This window comes from Phaenicophaeus curvirostris, chromosome 14, assembly GCF_032191515.1.
Source record: "Phaenicophaeus curvirostris isolate KB17595 chromosome 14, BPBGC_Pcur_1.0, whole genome shotgun sequence".
NCBI lineage: Eukaryota > Metazoa > Chordata > Aves > Cuculiformes > Cuculidae > Phaenicophaeus > Phaenicophaeus curvirostris.
In genome coordinates, this window is record NC_091405.1 from 5,618,025 (window position 1) to 5,640,246 (window position 22,222).

General features: G+C 58.7%; 1 protein-coding gene across 1 annotated transcript in view; it reads left to right on the plus strand.

The window, feature by feature from the left end:
• Positions 1 to 18,923, plus strand: part of VAC14 (VAC14 component of PIKFYVE complex) — a 70,703-nt gene extending 51,780 nt beyond the window's left edge. Inside the window, exons 15-19 of the mRNA XM_069868682.1 lie at positions 11,666 to 11,840; positions 12,540 to 12,658; positions 14,091 to 14,170; positions 16,112 to 16,262; positions 17,881 to 18,923. Of these exons, the coding sequence (XP_069724783.1) occupies positions 11,666 to 11,840; positions 12,540 to 12,658; positions 14,091 to 14,170; positions 16,112 to 16,262; positions 17,881 to 18,043 (688 nt within the window). The 3' untranslated portion in view covers positions 18,044 to 18,923. The remainder of the gene's footprint in view (positions 1 to 11,665; positions 11,841 to 12,539; positions 12,659 to 14,090; positions 14,171 to 16,111; positions 16,263 to 17,880) is intronic.
• Positions 18,924 to 22,222: the final 3,299 nt, after the last annotated feature.

Genomic DNA, 22,222 nt, shown 5'->3' on the forward strand with positions numbered 1-22,222 from the left:
TGCGAAAATACACGGCTCTGCCTGCCAGCGTGCTCGCTGGCCGCATGCCCTTCTGCTTTAATGAACTGTGCGCTCTCCATGCCCCCCCTCGTGCCTTGCAGAAAGGAGGAACCGGAGAAAGCTTTTTATTCTTTTTATTTTTCCTGCCTGTTTGCAAAGCAGGAGGTGGAGCTGCCTCCTGTCCGAGCCCCAGTCTGGGCACGGGGCACTGGAGCAGGGTGGCGAGCATCCCACCCTCCGCGCTGAGCTCTGCAGGCTTCTGCTTGCTCATCTCCAGCTCCTTTTTCTGTGCCTTCCTTTAAGCCCTGCCCGCTTCTCGAAATCTCCTCTCCCCGGTTCTGTCTCCACCCAGCCATGAGAAACCCTGTGGCTGGAGATCCAGAGCGGTGCTTTAGTGGAATGATGGGAGCCAAGCTCTGCCTTTACACATCTCCCACTGCCCCATTCATGTATGGGGAACATCCCGTGGGCTCCTCTCAGGCTTTGATATGAATTTGGGATGGGAGCTGGCAACCCCCCTGTATCTCCAAAACCCCCCCAGCTCTCAAACTGTTTTACCTTAAGCAGTGGACTCTGCAAGCCCAAGGTAGCATGTGCTTAATGAGGTTTTGATTCACCAGGGCTAAGGGCGTTGTGCTGGGCTCTCCGATACACTCCAGAGCCCATGGACCAGGAGCTGGAGGCTGAAAACCCAGTCCCTTCCCGGCGAGAGGTCAGATCTAGGGCTGCAACGCACAGAGAGCCATCAGCAGCGTGAACTTGGTGATGGAGGAGCCCGGTGCTCTGCCTAAGGGTTATCTCTGCTGGGATAGCAGGAGCTGGACCAGCCCCTTTCCTGGGGCTGGACCTCCCAAGGAAGGACAGGAGATGCCTCCTGAGCCACGGCGGGTAGAGGAGCAGCCGGGGTACCAGCCTCTGGAAGTGAGTTTGCTGTCCTGCCCACCGAAGCTGCGCTGGGACCAGCCGTACTCAGAGCTGCCTGGAAGGATTTGATGGGTTTTCCTGTAAAAAAATGGGAACCACATGTGAGCAGCAGTGCCGGAGAGCGCTGGGACTAACTGGGGTCAGCGAGAGGGTGGAGGGGAGGAAGGGGAAGTGTGCAGAGAGGAGGAAAACCCTCCCCAAATGGCCAAGTTCCTTCAAAGGACAGGTCTCTGGGGGTGGATATTTGCTCCATCCCAGTGCTTTCCCTGAGATCCCAGCAGGAGCACAGCACCGAGGCCAGAAAAGCAGACTGGGGAAGGGGGGAGCTGGGAAGGGGTGGGCTGACCAAACGGGAGAGGATTCCACAGCTCCCATACTTGCTAACCATTGTGTTCTCCAGAGCAGGGCTTCAGTGCGAGCAGCTTCCAAGGTGTCTCCCAAATTCTCCTTGCCTGGCCAGAGGGGTGAGAACCTTCCTTGTGTGGAGGTGACAGTCTCAGCAAGCAAGGGGGGTGGTTTTGCTCATCAGCTGCTAAATTAACCTGTCTGATCCCATCAGTCTGGGCTTGGGGTTCTGGTGGTGTTTCCTTTTCCTGCCCTGCAAATGTGACATCTCAGTTTATTCATCTCTATGGAGAGAGAAGCTAGGACTGGGGAGTCTGGGAGAGGCAGGATAATTGCTTTTTTTCCCCCCATCTCTCTTACAGGGGGACCTTGCCTGGGATTATCCCCAAGGCACAGGGCATGCTTGGTTAAAAACATCAAGGCAGGGATGGGCCTTTTGCCTCCTGCTGCTCTCATCAAGGGATTTTTTTTCCATTCCTGGCTGCTTTTGAGCATCTCGCAGCCCATCACTCTCCGCCGACGATGGGCACGCGGCCCTCCCTTCTCACGCGCCGCCCACCGACTGCAGGCACAAGCGGCAGGCGGACGAGGATGCTCCAGCACTTCCCACCGTCGTGCTTTGCCACAGATTTTCCATCAAAGGCAGATGCTCCAGGCTGGGAAGCACTCACCCTGGAGCTCCCACTGGCAGGTCCAGCCAGGCGCTCCAGGACACGCCGGGATGGAACATTTTCAGCTCTTCGCTGTTAAGTGTGGAATCGTGCAAAAGCCACCCTGGTTGGAGCTCCTTCCATTTGGTGCAGGAGTTGCTCTCAGTGCTCAGCTGTGCCTGGAGCAGGTCCCCTTTCAGCATTGGGTACTCTTTGGGTTCTGGCACGGCAAGGAGCATTCAGCCACTCTCCTCTCACACTTCCATGGGCCTTGGAGAGAAGAAGCAGGGCTTCTCAGCCTGCATCCCCACCTTGGGATCCCTCCAGGATCCCTCCAGGATCCCAGCCCCAAAGACAGGGTGGGAATCCACCCCATGATGCTGAAAGGCAGCAAGAGGCAGCAGGCACAGAGGAGAGTTTAGCAGTAAAGCCAGAATAACATGTGAGGTATTGAAACCACAACATAAATAAGGGTATTTTTTTGCTGATGCTCTTGAGTCCGGAGTGCAGCCAGGCTTGCCAAGGCACTCACAGGCCCCTCCTTCCCTGAGCTCTAGGATGTGCTCTAGTGTCCCCACTCCTCCTGCTGTCCCCTCTCCCCAAAGTCACGTGAGGATTAGTGCTGTGCGGAGCGTGTCTGCACACGAATCTGAGCTGGTTGGGAAAATACAGCCAGTTTGCTCAGGCAAAGCTAAGAAAAGTCAGCAGTGGCTCAGAGTCGAGATGCCGGCGGAGGAGACGAGGCAGCTTCGCCTCCCACCCTGGGGCACACATCCCAGAGCTGATCTGAGAAGTCCCAGCCTGCTGCCACCCTCTTCAAGTCCCTTTTTCTTCCCTTCTGTAAAGCTTCACCCTCAAACACACAGTATGTTCCTGCCATGCTCCATGCTCCATCCCCCATCTAGTCCTTCCACTTTCAGGGATCTAGGGATGCCCAGCAGCACCGTCTTCCCCTTGCCTCCCATGCAAAGGTTCATCCCCCTCTGAGACCGTAACCTGCTCCTTGGCTACGCTTTTAGTTGCAAAAGCACTTTTATTTCTTCATCTTAAAGCAAAGCGTTGGGGAGGGATGAGGAAGGGTGAGTGGCTCCCATCGCTCTGCAAACTGTGCATGCCCTGAACTGGATCAGCCTCTCCCAGCTCCTGTTGTCACAGCTTTGCACCCGCTCCTTTAACCTATTTTATTTGCAGCGAAGAGAAATTATAGGGAGAGAAATAAGGCGCTTGTCAATTTTCTTGAAAATTAGGCCACAGCTGTCAGCCTGAAAGGGAAGCGTACGTCTCAAAGGAAGGATCTACTGCTGCTTTACACATCTCCCCCCCATCCCCAGCCAGCCCCTGCCCTTCCTCCCCTTTGAAACAGAGGATGCTTGCCTGAAAACATCACTGCCCTGTGTAAATCTCCCTCTCGGTTCAGGCTCTGGAGGGCTCTGTTGAACGTGAGTCATTCCCCTCAGCCGGGGAGGTGGGCTGGAGCCAGAGTTCCCATCCTGCCAAGCACACGCTATAATGCTGCAGCCTGTGTGTCCTGCCCGGGGCTTGAAGCCCCAGGAGCCTTGGGCAGCAAGGAAAGACTTGCATTTGCCATCCAGTTTGCCATCAAGTCATCAGCAGGTTTAAAAGTCAGAGAGGAGGTGCCTCAGGGGGTGTTTTCTGCTTCCCTGGAGGGTTCAGAAGAGGAGAGCTGCCATTTTTCCAGGTGAGCCTCCTGTAGATGCTGAGATGCTCCTACAGCAGCTTGTGAGCTTTGTAGGTCATCAGTGACTGCATGCTTGCAGGCAGGATAGATTTATCCAAGGGTCACCGTAAGGTTTCCTCAAGGAAATCTGTGGGACATGCTGCCTTGGGCAGCTGGAGGCTGGTGCTGGATGCGAGCTTCCCCTTGGAGGAGATGTCACGTCCATCTGTGCTACGGGCAATGCCGTGGCCTGAGTAAACCATTAAATTTCCAGATGTAGGTACCTTTTAGCTTCTGGACCATCCCAGAGTATATTAGTGGTTGATCATCTTCTTTGCTGAAGGTGATCAGAAGAAGAAACTGAAGGATTTGTCAGGAGAGACTTCTTCTGAAGAAACTCCTCCTTGGTGCAGTCCTATTTTCCCCGTCCTCTTCGGCATGGAGCTCTGGGTATTTCTCTGACCATAGAAGTGCCTGGAAATGATGGATTTCTGCTTTATAAACTGAAGGTCACCTATTCAAGGTGGTGACGAGGCCAGGTTCATCATGGACATGCCTAGGAGGTGACTCGCAGCTTTGGCATATGGGTGTCCAGCCAGGACAGGGACCTCCCAGCGCTCCCGGTGTCTGAGGGGAGCGTCACAAGAAGCAGAAGCCAAGATACTGTTTCACCAGCTGAAGGGAAGAAGGTTTAAGCATGACTCTGCGTTCGTAGAAGTTCTCAAACCACCGGCACGTTGTCTACGTCCGGCATGGCATTGACAAGCCATCCCTGGGTCAGCAAATGGTTTCAAATACAGAGAGTGTTCAGGGCAGCTGGATTTGGGATGCTTTCCCTAGGAAGTCAAGATTAGATGCTTGCACCCTGGGGTTCTTCATCTTTCCCCATCCTATGAGAATCTCTAGGCTGTCACCATCAAACAGGGAAGTGTAAGCAGGCAAGAGGTTTGTTTTCTGGGAGCAAACCAGACTTGCAGAGACCCACGGGTCTCAACTGGGCAGTCCTAATTTTTCCATCCAGTAAGAAGAACCTCTTGGGAAGTCCTTATGCATGGGTGGCCCACGATGTCCCTGAGCTGGCATTTTGCCCTGGATGGTGTCTCCTGAAGCCTGGAGGCACTGGGTCCAGGGCGCGGCTACCTTTCCCTTGACTTGCTGTTACTTGTCCCACCTGGGAGAAAAAACAAAGGGGCTCGGGATTGCAGAGAGGAGCAGAGATGAGCCCTTAAAGCAGCGCTGTGCTCCTCTTGAGGATCCCTCCCAGTTGCTCTGAGGTGGCGGGGGGTCCCTGGGGAGCACGTTACGGAGGAGGCAACCCTGGCGTGGCGCCAGCCTGGCACCGCGGCTCCTTCAGCAGTTTTCACGCTGACGGCTTTTGCTGAGCAGACGCTCCGTGGGAGGGTTTTCTTGTTTGCACTGAAACACTCTGCAGCTTTCCCTTTTCAAGCGAAGGCATCACAGGGCTTGTCTCTGGCTTCCCAAGGTCTTGCACTTCTCCTCCCAGGATCCACACATCTCCTCCCAGATCTGTGCATCTCTGCTCCACAGCTTCCACTGAATTTCCTGGGAGGACTTGATACGCACGACAAGAAACCAGGACTGGCAAGGTTGAAAAGAAAGTTCAGGCTTTGTTACACATTAAACCAGATCTCCCCAAAACGCTCTTGCCCTTCCTGCTGATGGGCTTCCTTTGATCCGCTGCTCCCGTTCCTGACCTCAAAGAGCAGAAACTGAACATTAGGACATCCAGAAGAGTCCAAAAGCCACGTGGAGGAGGTGTAAGGCCTGCTTTTGCTCACATTGTCTTCCCAGCTCGAGCAGGCTCTTTGCTCACCTGGGGCGAGCTGTGACAGCTCCCAGATCCAGAGCTGCCCTTCCCAAGGACTCGTTCATGCTGGCCTGGGCTCTTCTTGGCTGGGTTGTACTTTCTGGCTTCCGGTGTCCAGCAGATGCTGGTGCTCTGCCACATATCTCACTGCATCTCTCTGCCTTCAAGCCAATCCCCAGGAGATGCACCCCACTGGGTCCTCTCTGTCTCTTGATGAGGACCTGAGCTCGTTAGGGGAACGTGCCAGCAGTACCTTGCTTTGAGACGGGAACGAGTGGCTGGGAGAGAGGAGGTAGGGGGGTAGAAGGTCCCTCTGCCTCCTGCGGAAGGAGCTCCGCTTCTCATACGCTTCCCAAGCCCTTTCCAATCCTTTACATTAAACGCTATGAATTTTGCAAGTGGGAGCTGCTGAGGTTGCCATGGTTTCCCTTGCCCGGAGGAGCACACTCCAGAGGCCTGATTCGGCAAACGGAGGGAGAAAAAATGGAGGATTGGGCTTTTCCTCGCTGCCGTGGCGGGGAAGGACAGAAGAACAGCATATTCCTGCATTCCCCACTCTCTCCTCCCTCTCTCCTCCATCCTAATTTTATCTGTGCTTCCTCTGCAAATTCCTAAAGGATCCCAGCTGCTGGGCTGGGCTGGGGATGCTGCTTTTCCCGGCAGGAGGATTTCAGGGGGATGGGAATGGGCATCACAGGGGCAGGAGAGTTGAGCCAGGGCATCTCGCAGGGAGTCTGGAGCAGGGAGGAAAGGTGGTGGAAAGCCTTGGGGAGGAAGGGAGCAGAGGAAGAGGAGGTTGGGGAGGAAGGATGGAGGAGTTCTGCCCTCCTCACAGCTGCAGGAGAGGCAATGGTCCAGAAAGAGGGGCAGAGCCTCTCGGAGCATCGCTCCCTAACCTCGGCTGGCTCCTTCCCCCAGCTCCGGCTCCATCCGAGTTGCTGGAAGTGGGAAGAAATGCAATCCTCTCCCAGCTGGGCCCCCAGAGCTAACAGTGAATCACCGATGCTTGATGAAGAAGCACCTGCTGAAGTGAACGCAGCAGGATGGTGCTCAGTGTGGCCGAGCCAGCAGTGCTCCCCCCGGGGCTCCCTGCAGCACCCAGCAGAGGAAACACTATCTCCATCTGCAGCAGGGCTGGATTTCATCGTTTTATTATAAAATTTTCTTTGGAGCAAGCGTTGGGCTGCCTCAGCCCTTTGCTGCCCTGTTCCTGCTTGGTGGTCTGGGGCTGAAGCAGTTAAAGGGGTGAGCAGGCGGGATGGGAGCTCCAAGAGCTCTCTGCAGTGATGATGTTTAGATTAGCAGGGTTTCCAAGCACAGAGCTGTCAAAGCAAGAGGGCTAAGAGGGACTCCGGGGCCTGCCCTTAATTGGAAATAGAGCTCTGAAGCTGCCCCATCACTCTTAACGTCTCCTGGGCTCGAGCGCACAGCCCTGCAGCAGCTCTGGGGCTTTCAGCTTGTCCTCATACACCCCATCTTGCCCCAGAGCTACTTAGCGTGATGGGAATTCGTTGTGGTTGATATCGCTGCCCTGTCGACTCAGTGGTCACCAGATCGGTGGGTGCTCTGGTGCTTATCGGGTTGTAGCTGGGGTGCAGCTCAGGAATGCATCAGGGGTTCCAGGGTGGTGTGTCGATGCGGTGCTGGTGGTGTCCTCCTTGGCTCTTCCCTTGGCCAGCATTAGCCAAGGCTTGCTGACCCCAGACTGGCAGAGGCTGCCCAGGGAGGGGTTTGTATCACCTTCCCTGGAGGTGTTTAAGGGACTGGTGGACGAGGTGCTGAGGGACATGGGTTAGTGATTGATGGGAATGGTTGGACTCGATGATCCGGTGGGTCTCTTCCAACCTGGTGATTCTATGCTTCCCTCCATAAAGGGGAAGGATAAGATCCTGTCCCCACAGCAGGGGCTGGAGGTGACCCACTGGGTCCCTCGGGATCCCCGCTGCCCTGGCCGAGGCTCTGGGCTGGGGGAGGAATCCCCGTCACCACGCTGCAGGCAGGCGTGGCCTCCCATCTGCCCGCAGCCACGTTCCTTGGCTCCATCGGAAAGGCTCAAATAACCCTTTTAATTTAAGGAGTTAAATTTTAATGGCCTAAATACCGCATTTCATTATTGCTGCCATGTGCCTGTGCCGCTGGCTGCCTAACAGCTCAGCGATGTGGTGATGCTCTGCTGCTGCTGCCTCCCCGGGGACACTTCTTCCCCTCCCCTCCCATGCCAGGAGGTCCTCGGGGACTCGCTGGGTCCTTGTGGTCAAGGGGAAGCATGTGGGGGTGTAGGGAGAGCTCTGGGGAGGGGCATCTTAGAATCATAGAATCATAGAATTGCCAGGTTGGAAAAGACCCACGGGATCATCAAGTCCAACCGTTCCTATCAAACACTAAACCATGTCCCTCAGCGCCTTGTCCACCCATCCCTTAAACACCTCCAGGGAAGATGACTCAACCCCCTCCCTGGGCAGCCTGTTCCAGTGATCATCTTGCTGGGATGATGCTTCGGGGGGGATTAGCTGGCTCATTCCATCATCACATCCAGGTGGATGGATGGGTGAGCTGCCATCTCCCTGAGTAACTGGAGTTTGATTCTTATAGCTGGTCCATGTGTTTATATCTATGGGGTGTATATCTGGGGTGAATGTATCTGGGATACGTATGTGTTTATGGGGTGTATATATCTGGGGTGTGTGTGTCTGATGTATACGTATGGCCTCAAGATGCACCAGGGCAGGACCAGATTGGACATCAGGAGAAACTTCTTCACTGGAAGGGTTCTCAAGCGCTGGCAGAGGCTGCCCAGGGCCGTGATGGAGTCCCCATCCCTGGAGGTTTTTAAAAGTCAGGCAAATCACAGAATCACCAGTTGGAAAAGACCAACTGGATCATCGAGTCCAACCATCCCCATCAATCACTAAACCACGTCCCTCATCACCTCCTCCACCCGTCCCTTAAACCCCTCCAGGGAAGGTGACTCAACCCCTCCCTGGGCAGCCTGTTCCAGTGCCCAATGACCCTTTCCATGGAAAACTTTTTCCTGATGTCAAGCCTGAACCTCTGTGGCGGAGCTTAAGTGCTTATACAGCGAAGATGAAGTGCTTAGGGATATGGTTTAGTAGTGGACAGGTATGGTTGGGCTTGATGATCTCAAAGGTCTTTTCCAACCTAGGGTTTCCATGATTCTGTGGTTCTCTGTGTGTGGGTGGGTGTGTTTATACATCTATGGGATGCGCATGTCTGGGGTGCAGCGCCTGCTCGCTGTGTCCTCTGCCTCAGCCCCTTCCACAGCCGCCCCTGCAGCGTCTCGGCCGCTGCCTGCTTACTTTGAAGCCACCTGTCCCCTGTACAGCCCTGTCGCCTGCCTCCTCCCAGCCAGCCTCGCGTTCCCCTCGTGCCATTGAAGCCTCCCCGGGGATGGGCTCCGGGGGACCCTTCCCACCCCACCGGCGCTGGCAGTCGGGCTCAGCTGCTGGCTGCTGTCACAGGGTCCAGCAGCTGCACGGCCAGCCAGTCGTCCCCGCCTTTGGGAACAGCTTTTGGGATCAAAAACCCCAAGAAGCTTCGTGGGGGGAAGTTTGGGGTCTCTAGCAGTGGAGTACTGGCAAACTCATCCTGCTGGTGGTTCCCAGCGAGCCTGGGGACAGCATCCTCGGGGCGTGACGTGACTTCAGAGCTGGGGAAAGACTCTGCACAACTGCTCCTTTAACACCCTCGTGGTTTCCAGTTTCCCAGTGCCACTGAAAGGAGAGGGAATAAACCCAGCCCTTCCCTGCTAATCAAAACCAGGCCTGAAATTAGAAAGCGGTCCGCGTTCGGCCTCCCGCTCGCTGGGAGCGCAGCGTTAGCCAGCCAAATGTCAGAGCTCCTATTTATGGAAAGCAAGAGCCCTCCTTTTCCATGAAGGAGCATCAGAGAGGGAATCCGACTTTGCCGTGGGAGGGTGAGGGCAGCTCCGGAGGTCACTAAATTGCCCTCACCACTCGCTGTCACAATTCTTAGTTTGGCAGACCTTGTTTGAGCTCTTTTTGTAGCCTTTCTGCCTGGAAGGTGTGAAACACTGGGTCCTCTCCGACCCCAACCAGCCGTAAGAGCTGGTCCCCAGCAGTAGCAGCACACTGGGCACTTTGGAATTGGGGGTTAACCTGTCCCGGTGTTTCTCCCTAGAGGACCTGTCCCCTCTTTGGGCACAGTGAATCATCCTGCTTCACAGTCTGGGTGCCTGCTCCAGCTTGACTGCTGGAAAAAGCTTGGTGAGGATGGAACATCCAGTTATCCCCTCTTATTGGGGAAGAGAAGGCTGAGGACAGCTCACTCCTGGGCTGAGCTTGGACTTGCCCGGGCTGGGCTTGCTTTGATGCAGCTGGTGATGACCGGATCCTGCCTGCAATGCTGAGCTATTCATTTGCTTTTGGCTCCATCAGGCTGGACTAAAAGCCTCTGCTTTCCCCTTCCCTCCCTCGATGCTTCGTTTCCCATCGCTCTCTCTCCTCCAGCCAGCCCGCGTCCAAGTGGCGAGAAATCAGGGAAGCGTTTTCATCCCCATGAATGCAGCCGGTTACGTAAGAATAATTGGGATAAATGAGCTTATTTATCATGGCCCTTTCCATTTTAACGGGGTTCAGGGCGATTGCCGAGTTGGGTTACGTAAAAGCCCGCACAGAGCATCTCATTGTCCAGCGGCAGCCACGCGGGATGCGGGAGCTGCCGATGGAGAGGAGCCAGGGCTGGGTGAGGAGGGGACGAGTTGCTTGGCAGAACTGGGAGGATGATGGGGGATTTCTTCCTCCATGTGTTGGCAGGGAAAATCCATTTCTTCTTTCTCTGTCCACCTCCTGCATCCCTCAAACAACGGGTTTTAGGGTGTGGTCTTTGGTGTCTTCCTGTAGCCGTATAGTCTTCCACCAGTCTTCTCCACAAGGATGGGAGCTGGAAGCTCGCCTCCTTCCTCTTCCTCACCCCGAGAGGGGAAAACATGACCCTGGGGAGGGTTCAAGTGGACCTCCCACCTCCCAGCCAAACCGAGACCTGATGAGCAGCTCGCAAGTGCCTCCAGCCCAGCCGGGTGGCGAGTGTGTTGCTTGGTTTGCCTCCTAAACCCTCCAGAGGTGCCTCCAGAGGGGGAGTTGATTGCTGGCTGAGATTATCTGGTGGAGAATGGTGCGTGGTAGGAGTTGGGGAAAGCAGAGATGCTCTGGGAGATGCTGGTACCAAAGTGCCCCGTCAGCCCATGGAAGAGATGTGGTAACCTGGGGAGCATCCCAGTTTCAGGAGAAGCTGGGGAAGCTTGGGAGGAGGGTGAGCTCCCCCAGGTCTCTGTGATGTGGGCACGGGAGGGCCGAGCTGGCGCTGGGCAGCGTTTCAGGTGTCCTCAGAAAAACCGTCCAAGAAAGCAGGAGCCGGGAGAAAAACAGGAAATCCCCAAATCCAAACAAATGCGAAAGAAAAAAAAAATCTGGGTTTTGGTTTCTGATCTAAAATGTAGAAAACCTTGAGAATGCCCTAAGGTTTGTTAAGCAGGACATTCCTGCTGTGACCTGCTGTCTGGCCAGGCAGATCAGCGTGGGCTGCGGCGACAGCCACGACGTGTTTTGGGGAGAGTGCTGCCTGTGGGGTGTCTTCCAGCTCCCTGGCTGGAGTTCCAGAGCCCCTCAGCACCGGATTTCCTGGGAGCTGGAGCGTGGAGGAGTTCAAAGAGCAGTGGGGCAGGTTACTGGAGGAGAGGGGGTTGGAGAGAGAGAGGCAGCCGCTGGCTCCTGGCTTGCCCAGCACAGGAAGGATCGCTCTGTCCCAGTGTGCACACTCACTCCCAGCCTGTTTCGAGGTGTCAGGGGGTTACTGGTCTGACTGGGCCATCACATGCCGTCTGTAACCACGCTGCTGTACACTCTCTGCAGTTGTCAGGGTGGAAAGCGATGCTGAAACTTCAGCTGATGTTAACAGGAGGCTTGAGATGGCACAATCTGCAGTGTTGGGTGCCAGTGAGGTCCCAGAGCAGCATGACCGGGGATGTGTCCTTAGACCAGCTCTTGCCCTGGTGTGAATAGCTGCACCTTGCAAATGCAGAGCTTGGATTATCCCGCTCCAGCTTGCTCTGGTGCCACCACACTCACCTGGCCTCTGGTGTGCCCTTATGTCTCATCCCTGGTCCTTTCTGCAGGAAGAGGATGATGCATGGGCTCAGGTGAGGATCTTGGCTGCCGTGTTAACCATCCTTCTGCCTCGGTTTCTGTCCTCTGTGTTACACAGGCAGCTTTGTCTACTTCTGAATGCGGAAAACATCTTCCACTCCATGGCAGACATACTGCTTCGGGAAGAGGACCTCAAATTTGCCTCTACCATGGTCCACACCCTCAACACCATCCTGCTGACATCATCTGAGCTCTTCCAGCTGAGGAACCAGCTGAAGGACCTGAAGACCCCGGTGAGGGCAGAGGGAGCTGGCTCAGCTGCTGCAGGGGTCATAATGGGAGCGGTGGGGACCTGAGAGCCACCAGGGGCCACATCTTGGTTCTCCATCCCAACCCAGCAGGTCCCAGGGCTGAAGCTCGAGTTTCTGGAGTGGCCCCTGTGTTCCTCTTCTCTTCAGAAGTTGAGGGGGGGCTTGGAGGACGTTCCCAACTCTTGCTTTTCACCCCCTGGATGGGAAGGTGCTCCCCAAGCCTTCAAGCAGCTGCCACCTCCCTCCACCCAGACGTGGGCCAGGGGCCAGGTGGCAGCAGGAGCAGAGCTCCACGGTCCCTCAGCTGTCCCTGCAGGGTTTGCTGAGCAGCTGCCACCAGCAACATCCATACAAGGCGGGAAGAGGGAGGAAGACCTCTCTTGCTCCTCATGCTGAAGGCCAGTGGTGCAGTGGTGTCCCTGGGCCAGCCACTCCAGCCCCTCGTTCTCCAGCCCTGAGGCCACCCCATCACGCTGACACCCCAAGTCCTACCTGCTCTCAATCTCTTGAAGCTGGTGGACTCATATCAGTGCCAGGTGGACTTGTTGGGTCCAGAAACGTCCCTTCATATCTCAGTGGCACTTGCCAACCCAACGGGTTGATGTTGGGGACCTGGGGCTCTCGGTACCATGTCCTTGTTCCTGCTGGCAACCTGACCCCAGTGGTTCCCTCTTTCCCCAGGAAAGCCGTAACCTCTTCTGCTGCCTGTACCGCTCCTGGTGTCACAACCCCGTGACAACTGTCTCCCTCTGCTTCCTTACCCAGAACTACAAGCACGCTTACGACCTCATCCAGAAATTGTATCCTTTGGGGATTTTCTACAAGGCCGGTGGCCAGGCTGGTCCCTGGTCCCTCCGTGGCCACCAAGGTCACCCTGCAGGCCCCCCCAGCCTCCTGCCTGCAGCCCGTCATTACCGGGGTGGTGTCCCTGCGATGAGAGGGCAGGGCAGCGTGTGCTGGGTGCGTGCCAGCTCCCTTCCCCTTGTGTCAACCTTATTTTTTGTGGTGTAAAAAGAGGGAAGCGTGCACTGGCTGAGCCCTGACCTTCCCCTGCCTGGGAGGGGAGGCTCCTCAGCATCCTCTTCCTCCCAGGAAGATGAAGACTTTGGCCTCCTGGCTCAATGAGGAGCAGGCAGCGCCCAGCACGGTGCCGTTCCTGGTGAGCTCACTGTCTGCCTGCAGCAGAATGATAATTTCATGTCCTGGCAAACGCCAGGCCTTCCCGAGTAGCTTTCCATATGAAGAAGCTTAATAACGCACTTGGATTCCCTTCCCAGTGCTCCCTGGCATTTCTCCTGGAGGACAGGAGCACTCGGCATTGCCTCCGTGCTGTCCCTGTGGGCCAGAGGGGTAAAAGGATCATAGACTCATAGAATCACCAGGTTGGAAAGGACCCACTGGATCATCGAGTCCAACCATTCCCATCAATCACTAACCCATGTCCCTCAGCACCTCATCCACCCGTCCCTTAAACACCTCCAGGGAAGGGGACTCAACCCCCTCCCTGGGCAGCCTGTTCCAGTGCCCAGTGACCCCTTCTGTGAAATATTTTTTCCTAATGTCCAGCCTGAACCTCCCCTGGCGGAGCTTGAGGCCATTCCCTCTCGTCCTGTCCCTTGGGAGAAGAGCCCAGCTCCCTCCTCTCCACAACCTTCTTTCAGGTAGTTGTAGAGAGCAATGAGGTCTCCCCTCAGCCTCCTCTTCTCCAGGCTGAACACCCCCAGCTCTCTCAGACGCTCCTCATAAGGCCTGTTCTCCAGCCCCCTCACCAGCTTTGTTGCTCTTCTCTGGACTCGCTCCAGAGCCTCAACATCCTTCTTGTGGTGAGGGGCCCAGAACTGAACACAGGATTCGAGGAGCGGCCTCACCAGTGCCGAGTACAGAGGGAGAATAACCTCCCTGGCCCTGCTGGCCGCGCCGTTTCTGATCCAAGCAAGCATCCTCTCTTGCACCATCTTTCTGCCTGTCCTCTGGCCAGGCGAGCTGCCAGTTTTCTGTGCATCCTGCCTTTTCCTCCATCCTCGCCTGCTTTTCCTGCTTCCTTCCCTCGTCCCTTGGCCACCTCAGGCCTTTCAGCCCTGCCCGTTCCCTGCCTGCTGGCTTCCCGCGGGAGCTGTGGATGCAGGGAAGGTTTGGCAGAGCCGCGGTCAATGCCAGGCATCATCCGGGCAAACCATCTGCTGCTGCGGGGCCACCCTCCTCCAAGGTAACGTCCTTAACAGCCGCATCCAGCGGGGATCTGGAGGTCACCGTGGATTTCCTCACCGAGGTGGACAAGCTGGTGCAGCTCATCGAGTGCCCCATATTCACATGTAAGGAGGAAAACCCGCATGGGGAAGGGGCGGCGCTCCCCCATCCCAGGCGCGTCCCCCTCCCTGCTTCTCCATCGCAAGCGGCAGCCGCTGCACGAATAAATAGAGCAGAAGTTATGAGACTTCTTGCCGGGAGGTTTGCCCAGCGCCAGAGCAACGCGCCGGGAACGGGCACGCTGGCAGCACGGGGGGAGCCGCTTGCCCCCCAGATATAGGTTAAGGGGGCGAGCGGCGCTGGCACCGAACAAAGGGATGGGGGGAAGGATGAGGGGAGCCTGGGCCACTGTGAGCATCGTCAGGGGAGCGCGAGGAGGGTGTCAGAGCAGCATAGCCACGTGTGCCACCCTCGGAGACACAGGGTGGGCAGCATGGGTGCTGCTGGGTCCCTCAGTGAGGAAAAAAAAAGAGTGTTTTGTTCTGGAAATCATAGGATCCCTAGGTTGGGAAAGGCCTTTGAGATCATCAGTCCAACTGTACCTGTCCACTACTAAATCGTGTCGCTAAACGCTTCATCTACCTGCCTTTTAAATGCCTCCAGGGATGGAGATTCAACCACTGCCCTGGGCAGCCTCTGCCAGTGCCCGAGAACCCTTTTGGTGAAGAATATTTTCCTGGAACCTGCCCTGGTGCAACTTGAGGCCATTTCCTCTTGTCCCTGTCACTTGAGCAAGGAGACCAACACCCACCTCTCTACAACCTCCTTTCAGGGAGCGATGAGGTCTCCCTTCAGCCTCCTCTTCTCCAGGCTGAACAACCCTAAGAGAGAGAACTAAGCCCTAAAATCTGGAGCTGCTTCTCTCCCCAGCCCCACACCCCGGCCCCAGCAGCCCGTACCCCTGCATTTGGCAGCGTGGGTGCTGGCCAGGGGCTCAGGAACGTGGTGTTGGGGGTCAGGAGGGGGAGGGGGATGTGCAGCAGGGTGACCCATGGCTGTGCGGAGTGGTTCTTAGGATGGTGTTCAGCCCCTGGGCTCCTTCTCCCTGGAGGTGGAGCTGGGCATTGAGGGTGTTGGGAAACATCCCAGAAACAACTCTGGGAGGGGACTGTATCCGTCCAGGGCTATTTAGGGGAATATTTGGAGGAATAGTTGAGGGAAAAGGGTTAGAGCAGCTAGGCAGTGGAGATGTGGGCTGGTCACACATCTTCTCATGGTGCCCTGTGCTTCATCCTGAGGGTGACTTTCCTTCCCACCATGCAAAGTGATTTTCCACAACCCCAAACGATTCTTTGAGGGTTCCTCATCCTGCTCCCCTTCGTGTCCAAGTTTTGGGGTGTCTGCCATAGAGCATTATCCCTGGGTGTGGGTCACAGGGAGACGCCAGAAGTGCTAGTGTCAACCAGGAGGTGAGATGCTGGGGTGGAGACCTCTCACCGAATGCCATGGGCTGTTCCAGGTGGGACATCAGTTGTCTCTAGGCTCTGGAAGGCTCTTCCACCCCTGAACACCACGAGGAGTGGAGCAGGAGGGTGGTTTCCCTTCTGCTGAGCAACACGAAGTCCCAGCACATGTAGCCATCGGGGCCTTCAGTTTGAGAGGATCCCTGGGAGGTTGTCCCCAGCCCTCCTGACGCGTGATGCCCCAGGAGGGTATTTCTGCTAATTCTGCAGAAGATGAGGATCAATCCCATGTTGCACATGTGTCCTCAGGCAGACAGCATGGACAGGCTTGGGGATGGGAAAATGGAGAGAAGCTGCTGTCCTCCCCAGGTAGCAGCCAAGGGCTGTGGTGAAGAGAGGCTCCAGACCTGTGTAGGACACAGGGATGGATGAGTTCATGGAAGGGGAGAGGCTGCTGGTACCATGCGGGTGACCCTCAGGTCAGCTGGCCGAGGCTTACAGCCTCCCCAGGACCAGGAGATGGGTTGGGAGGAACCCGCTGCTGGCGCGTGGAGGCAAAATGCGTTGTACCTGCCTCCCCATCCTCTTCCTCTCCTCTTCCAGATCTCCGCCTGCAGCTGCTGGACGTGAAGAACAATCCGTACCTGATCAAGGCTCTCTATGGCCTGTTGATGCTGCTGCCCCAGAGCAGCGCCTTCCAGCTCCTCTCCCACCGCCTACAGTGCGTGCCCAACCCGGAGCTCATGCAGACCACGTAAGAGCCGCGGGGATGGGATGGAACCCAGCCTTGGCATCGCGGTGGGACCAGCCGGGCGTCCCCACCACCCTGGGCTCAGCCCCGAGCTCTTCTTTTGCCCCCCAGCTCTCTGTGGCCGTGGCTGCTCCTTGCCCCGTGGCCAGGAGCGCTGGCTCGGGGGAGGGTTGTGTCTATATTTGGTAACCCTGGGAGGGCTGCGCCTCATCCACAGGCATTTGGCATCCGGGATGGAAAATTTCACTTGGGGGATCGCTATGGAAACGAGCAGAGCTGGGAAGGAGGCTTGTGGAGAGAGATTCTGGCAGCCCAGCCGGGGGGTGCTCCCAAAGCGTCCCCCACCCTGGAGCCTTCGTGGCACCCAATGGGACCCCATCTCCTGGGCTCCATCCCCACCCGCGGCCTTCGGGAACCACGTGGAGCTGTGGGCAAGGGCGGCATCTCCTTGGGGAGCAGCGGGCATCCTCGCACTCCCTGCCCAGGGATGCTCCCCACCCAGCTGGTTGGACACCAGCAGTGGGATTTACTCTCCAGCCCCTCCGGTAATGAGCAGGGGGGCGATGATAAAGCTGGTTCTGCCTTTGCAAAGCCCAGGGAACAAAAAGAGCTCCCAAGATGGGCAGGTTTCTGAATTAACCCCCTGCCGCCGCCACTCCTTGGCTTTTAACTGTTCTCCTGGGGTGGCTTTTATCCCTTGTGGCCTCCAGCGCTGAGCTCGTACCCACCACCCGGCACTGATTTTAGCTGAGGGGGGGGCGGATGGGGGGCTTCATGTGCTTCCTTCGCTTTTTTTCCCCCACCTTGGCCCCGGCAGTGGGTTTTTTTCGAGCAACCGGAGCTGTCAGACGGCCTGAGCATCTGATTAACTCTGACCTACATTCCTTCAAACACCGAAGCCGGCTTTCGTAACAGGCCAGCCCCAGCTGCCCCCTCCCCGGGGGGACACGGGGACCTCGAGAGCTGCCCGCCACCCTCCCGTGGGCTCCCCTGTGTCCCCTGGCAGCCATCCCATGGCTGGTCCCCCTCTCCCTTGTGCAGGGACAGCTCTTGGGGTGGTTGAGGATCATTTGTGGGCTCCCCAGGGCTCCAGCTATGAGTGCTTCTTCCCTGGGGCTGTCCCCTCTGCCACCAGCCCTCCTCTCGGACATAGCACATGGATATTTTCTGCTTGCTCATAAAAGCAAGTGGAGAAACTGAGGCACAAGGTGCTGGCATTCTTTCCAGCCAGTTTTGCTGCTTTTGGCTGGGGTGGGTTGGAACAGAGGGGAGCGTCTGTGTGGCACGAGTTAGACCTCCTCTGTGGGGCCAGAGTGCTGAGGCACATCATGCAATCATAGAATCACCAGGTTGGAAAAGACCCACTGGATCATCGAGTCCAACCATTCCCACCAATCACTAAACCATGTCCCTCAGATGTCCCTTGTCACCTCTCTCCTGTCCCAGGACCTCTTGGGCTCTGTCTTTTGAGGGAGGGAAATAGGTCTTTGGGGATTGTTTCATGGGGCACAAGCATCCCTAGGATATTCAGGGCTCAGGTTCTTCGGGACGGGCCCTCGGTGCCCGGGGTGAAGGCATCTCCTGCCCTTTGCTGCCCTCACACCCTGCTCCCTCCCTGCAGGGACAGCGCTAAATCAAGTGCTGGCTTGAAGAGGATGACGGCCTCCAACATCGACTACACGGAGCTGCTGCAGCACTTCGAGAAGGTCCAAAACAAGCACCTAGAAGCTCGGCACCAGCGAGCCGGGCGGGCAGAGCAGCTGGACCGGCGGGTGGTCCTCTGAGCATCCCCACGATTGCTGGGGCAGGGACCAGGGGACACGGACCAGGGGACAGGGACACTGGTTGCTGGCTGCTGCGGTGGGTTTCATGGCTGAGGGAGATGGGCGAGCGCTCGGCACGGGGCTGGTTTCTCTCCCCACTGTGTGTGCGGATGGTGTGGGACCCCTAGGCTGTGCCTGGCTTCTCCCCTGGGTGACGCAGGGATGTGGGGAAGGGTTGAAGGAGAAGAGGGCCAGGGGAAGGCACCTCGTCTTCTCTCGCAATAGGGCAAGGAAACACTCTTCTGCTTTGCTAATGCCTTCCCCGTGACTGTCAGCTGAGCGTCCAGCCTCCTGCCAGCAAGACCAGAGGGGAAGGCAAGATGGGAGCAAGCCCTGGCCTCCCGCCCTGGAAAAGAAGCATGTGGGGCCGCTGGCTGCCTCTCGCCACCCCAGCTCGGAGGCCACAGCAGAGGCTGCCGGCGGCATCTCACCTGGGGACTCACACTTGGCCCCCTCCCCGCATCCCCGCGCCCTCCCCGAGCCCCCAACTCGGCACGGACAGCAGTGCTGCCTTAAGCCCCAGCTGGCACGGGGGGCGTGGGGGCCAGGGGACACCCCCAGCGCACCCAGCCCCGCACTTCACTCTGTTCCGACGTTAAGCTCCTCATGCTAAAATAAACGAGCAATGCAGAGCAGCCCGTTCCTGGCTGCTGCGCTCCGCATCCTTGTGGATCTGGTCCCAAGCGGAGCCCAAACCCAGCGAGGGGTGACACGGAGCATCTCGCTTGACCCCAAGCACCAGGCTGGTCCAGCCCTGCCACGCTGGCTCACCAGTGAGCAGGGTTTCTACTCCTGCTCCTCTTCCCAGCAGGAAAAAAATAAAACCACTGCTGAAATTCTTGCAGGGCAGGGTCACGATACCGCAGCTGGTGACAGGCATTTTCCTGGCCCCGGGCAGCTGCTGGCGCTGCCTTCGCCCCGAGCTGCTGTGGTTTGGGAGGTGGCGGTTGCATCCCCAGCGTGTTTCGGGCCCTCACCTGATCCTGGGGAAAGGGGGGTTGAAGGAATTCCTGGAGTTTTTATGGCTCCTGGCCTGTTTACAGCTCTGGGGCTCTGGCAGCGGGTTCCCCCAACAGCCCCGCACCAGCACTGAATAAAGACATTCCTGTCATTCCCGGGAAAGGGCTTTCCAAACCCAGTCACGGCAGGTTAATTTTAACCGCTAACCCTTTAGGACGGGCTGAGCAGCAGCTTCATAGAATCATAGAATAATCATAGAATCACCAGGTTGGAAGAGACCCACCGGATCATCGAGTCCAACCATTCCCATCAATCACTGAACCACTAAACGCTTCCCCAGCCCAGCGACACTTGGGGTGCCGGGTGCCCCTCTCGCTCGTCCCCAACCGCTGCTGGGACGTTGGCGGCCACGATGGCTCTGCCCATCGCTGCTGCCGGGCTCGCGGGCGCCGAGCGGCCTCTTGCCATGCCAAGGGACGAGGTTTATGGGGAGAAATTCCAGCCAGCTGCACGAGCACCGAGCCGTAATCGTTTCCTTATGGGTGGCTCTTGCCCAGCGATGGCCAGAGCAGTTCTGTGCCGCCGGGGCAGCACAAACCCCGTTATCGGGGCTGCTTTGCTGGCAGGAGAGGGAATTTGGGGGCCAAGCTGAGCCCCTCGTTCCACCGGAGCATCGCTCAGTGCGTTGGGGCTCAGCGCGGGTCCCCAGAGCCGGGAGGCTGGGGGTCAGGCCTTGTTCTGGCTCGTCTGCGCGTTCCCCACAGCTCTCGGGTAATTTCGTGTCCTAAGACGTCTCAGAGCTGCTGTGTAACCACCCTGGAAGGCATTAAACTTCAACCTGCAGCAAGATGGTTGCCCACAGCACACCTAGGCACGCGCCTGCCCCAGGTAAGGAAGGCCGAGGGGGTCAAACAGCCCTCGGGGAGAGGCTGAACGGCACCTCCAGGGATCTGGGGCTGCCCCTCTGCATCCCACTGTCACCCCAGCATCCCCGAGCGCACAACGAGGCTCCCACCCGGCACCCCGAGAGCATCCGTGAACGCATATCGGGGCTCCCCACTCAAGCCCCAAGAGCATCCCTTGAGGGTCCCTGTGAGCAAACCTCAGTGCTGCCCCCCCCCCCCAGCATCCCCAGCCGTCCCTCAGGGGTCCCTGTGCCCCCCCGGCCCTGAGCACCCCCTGCGCTCTTGGGGGTCCCTCCGTACAGTGTTGAGCTGCTCCCTGCCCCCCCAGCAGCCTCCCCAGGCATCCCCCTTCCCTGGCAGCCCTGCACATCCCCAGGGTGTCCTCTCAGCCCCCCACATCTTTGGGGTGCCCCCCCCAGCATCCCTCGGGGGTCTCTCCATGCAGCCCTGAGCTGCTCCCTGCTCCCCCCTCCCCAGCCCCCTGAGCATCCCGGGGTGCCCCCCACGCTCTGAGCATCCCTCAACCCCGTACATCCCTCGTTGGTCTGCCAGCAGCGCCCCCCCCAGCATCCCCTTTCCCCAGCAGCCCCGGGGTGCTCCCCCATCCCCCCACATCACCCCACATTCTTGGGATTCCCCCTCATCATCCTCAGGGTGTCCCCCCTCCTCCCAGCATCCCCCAACCCCCATCATCCCACATCCCTTAGCATCCCCCAATTCCCCATCATCCCCTGACCCCCCTCATCCCCGGGGTGCCCCCCCCCCGCCCCGAGCATCCCCAAACCCCCATCCTCCCCTATTCTGGGACACCCCCTGACCCCCCCAGCACCCCGCACATCCCCCTTCTCCGCACAGCCCAGGCTGTTCCCCCCCATCTCGGGGTATCCCCATCCCCCTCCCACCCCGGGGTGCTCCCTCGACTCCCCATCATCCCCGGGATGCCCCTCTCCCCCTCATCACCCTCCAACCCCCCTCATCCCACATTCTCTAGTATCCCAGGGTTGCTCCCCACATCCTCCCCCATCCCAGGACGCCCCCTTCCCCCAATCCTCCCTCATCCCCACACATACCCCGGATTGTCCGTCCCCCCCATCATCCCCGGAGTGCCCCCCTCCCCAAGCATCCCCCCAATTCCCATCCTCTCCCATCCCTGCACATCCCGGGTTGCCCCCCCCCCATCATCCCTCTACCCCCCATCATCGCCAGGATGCCCTCCACCCACCCGACCCCAGCATCCCCAAATCCCCTCATCCCACCCCCATCCCGGGGTGCCCCCCCATCCTCCCAGATCCTGGGACGCCCCCCCCCCCCAACCCGAGCATCCCCCATTATCCCCCATCCCCGAGCATCCCCCAACCCCCCCATCCTCCCCCATCATCCCCGGGCTGCCCCCTCCCTCAGCATCCCCCATCCTCCCGTCCTCCCCCATCATCCCCGGGTGCCACCCCCTCCCCATCATCCCCCAACACCCCATCCTCCCCCATCCCCGAGCATCCCCGGGTTGCCCCCCCCCACCATCCCCAGGGTGCCCCCCACTCCCAGCATCCCCCACCCCACCGTCCCCCCCCATCATCCCCGGGGTGCCCCCAACCCCCCATCCTCCCCGATCATCCCCGGGGTACCCCCCCCCCCCCCAGCATCCCCCAGCCCCCATTCCCCCCCATCATCCCCGGGTGCCCCCGTCTGCCAGCATCCCCCAACCCCCCATCCTCCCCCATCATCCCCGGGTTGCCCCCCCCCACCATCTCCGGGGTGCCCCCCCTAGCAGCATCCCCCGCCCCACCATCCCCGGGGTGCCCCCCCCCATCCTCCCCCATCATCCCCGGGGTGCCCCCCCCTCCCAGCATTCCCCTACACCCCGTCCTCCCCCACCATCCCCGGGGTGCCCCCCTCCCCGTCCTCCCCCATCATCCCCGGGGTACCCCCCCTCCCCATCATCCCCAATCATCCCCGGGCTGCCCCCCCCTCCCAGCATCCCCCAACCCCCCATCCTCCCCCATCATTCCCGGGTTGCCCCCCCCCCCACCATCTCCGGGGTGCCCCCCCTCCCAGCATCCCCCCATCCCCGGGTTTCCCCCCCCCCCATCCCCGGGGTGCCCCCCCCCCCCTCCCCCCGCGGTGCCGGGGCGGGGCGGTCCGGGCCCCTCCCTCTGCCGGGGGCGGCTCCTCGGGGCGGTGTCTCGGCCGGTCCCCGCGGGGGAGGGGGCGCCGCCCCCCCGGTTCCCGCGTCTCCCCCCCCCCCCCCCCTCCTCCTCCCCCCGCTCCGCCGCCCCCC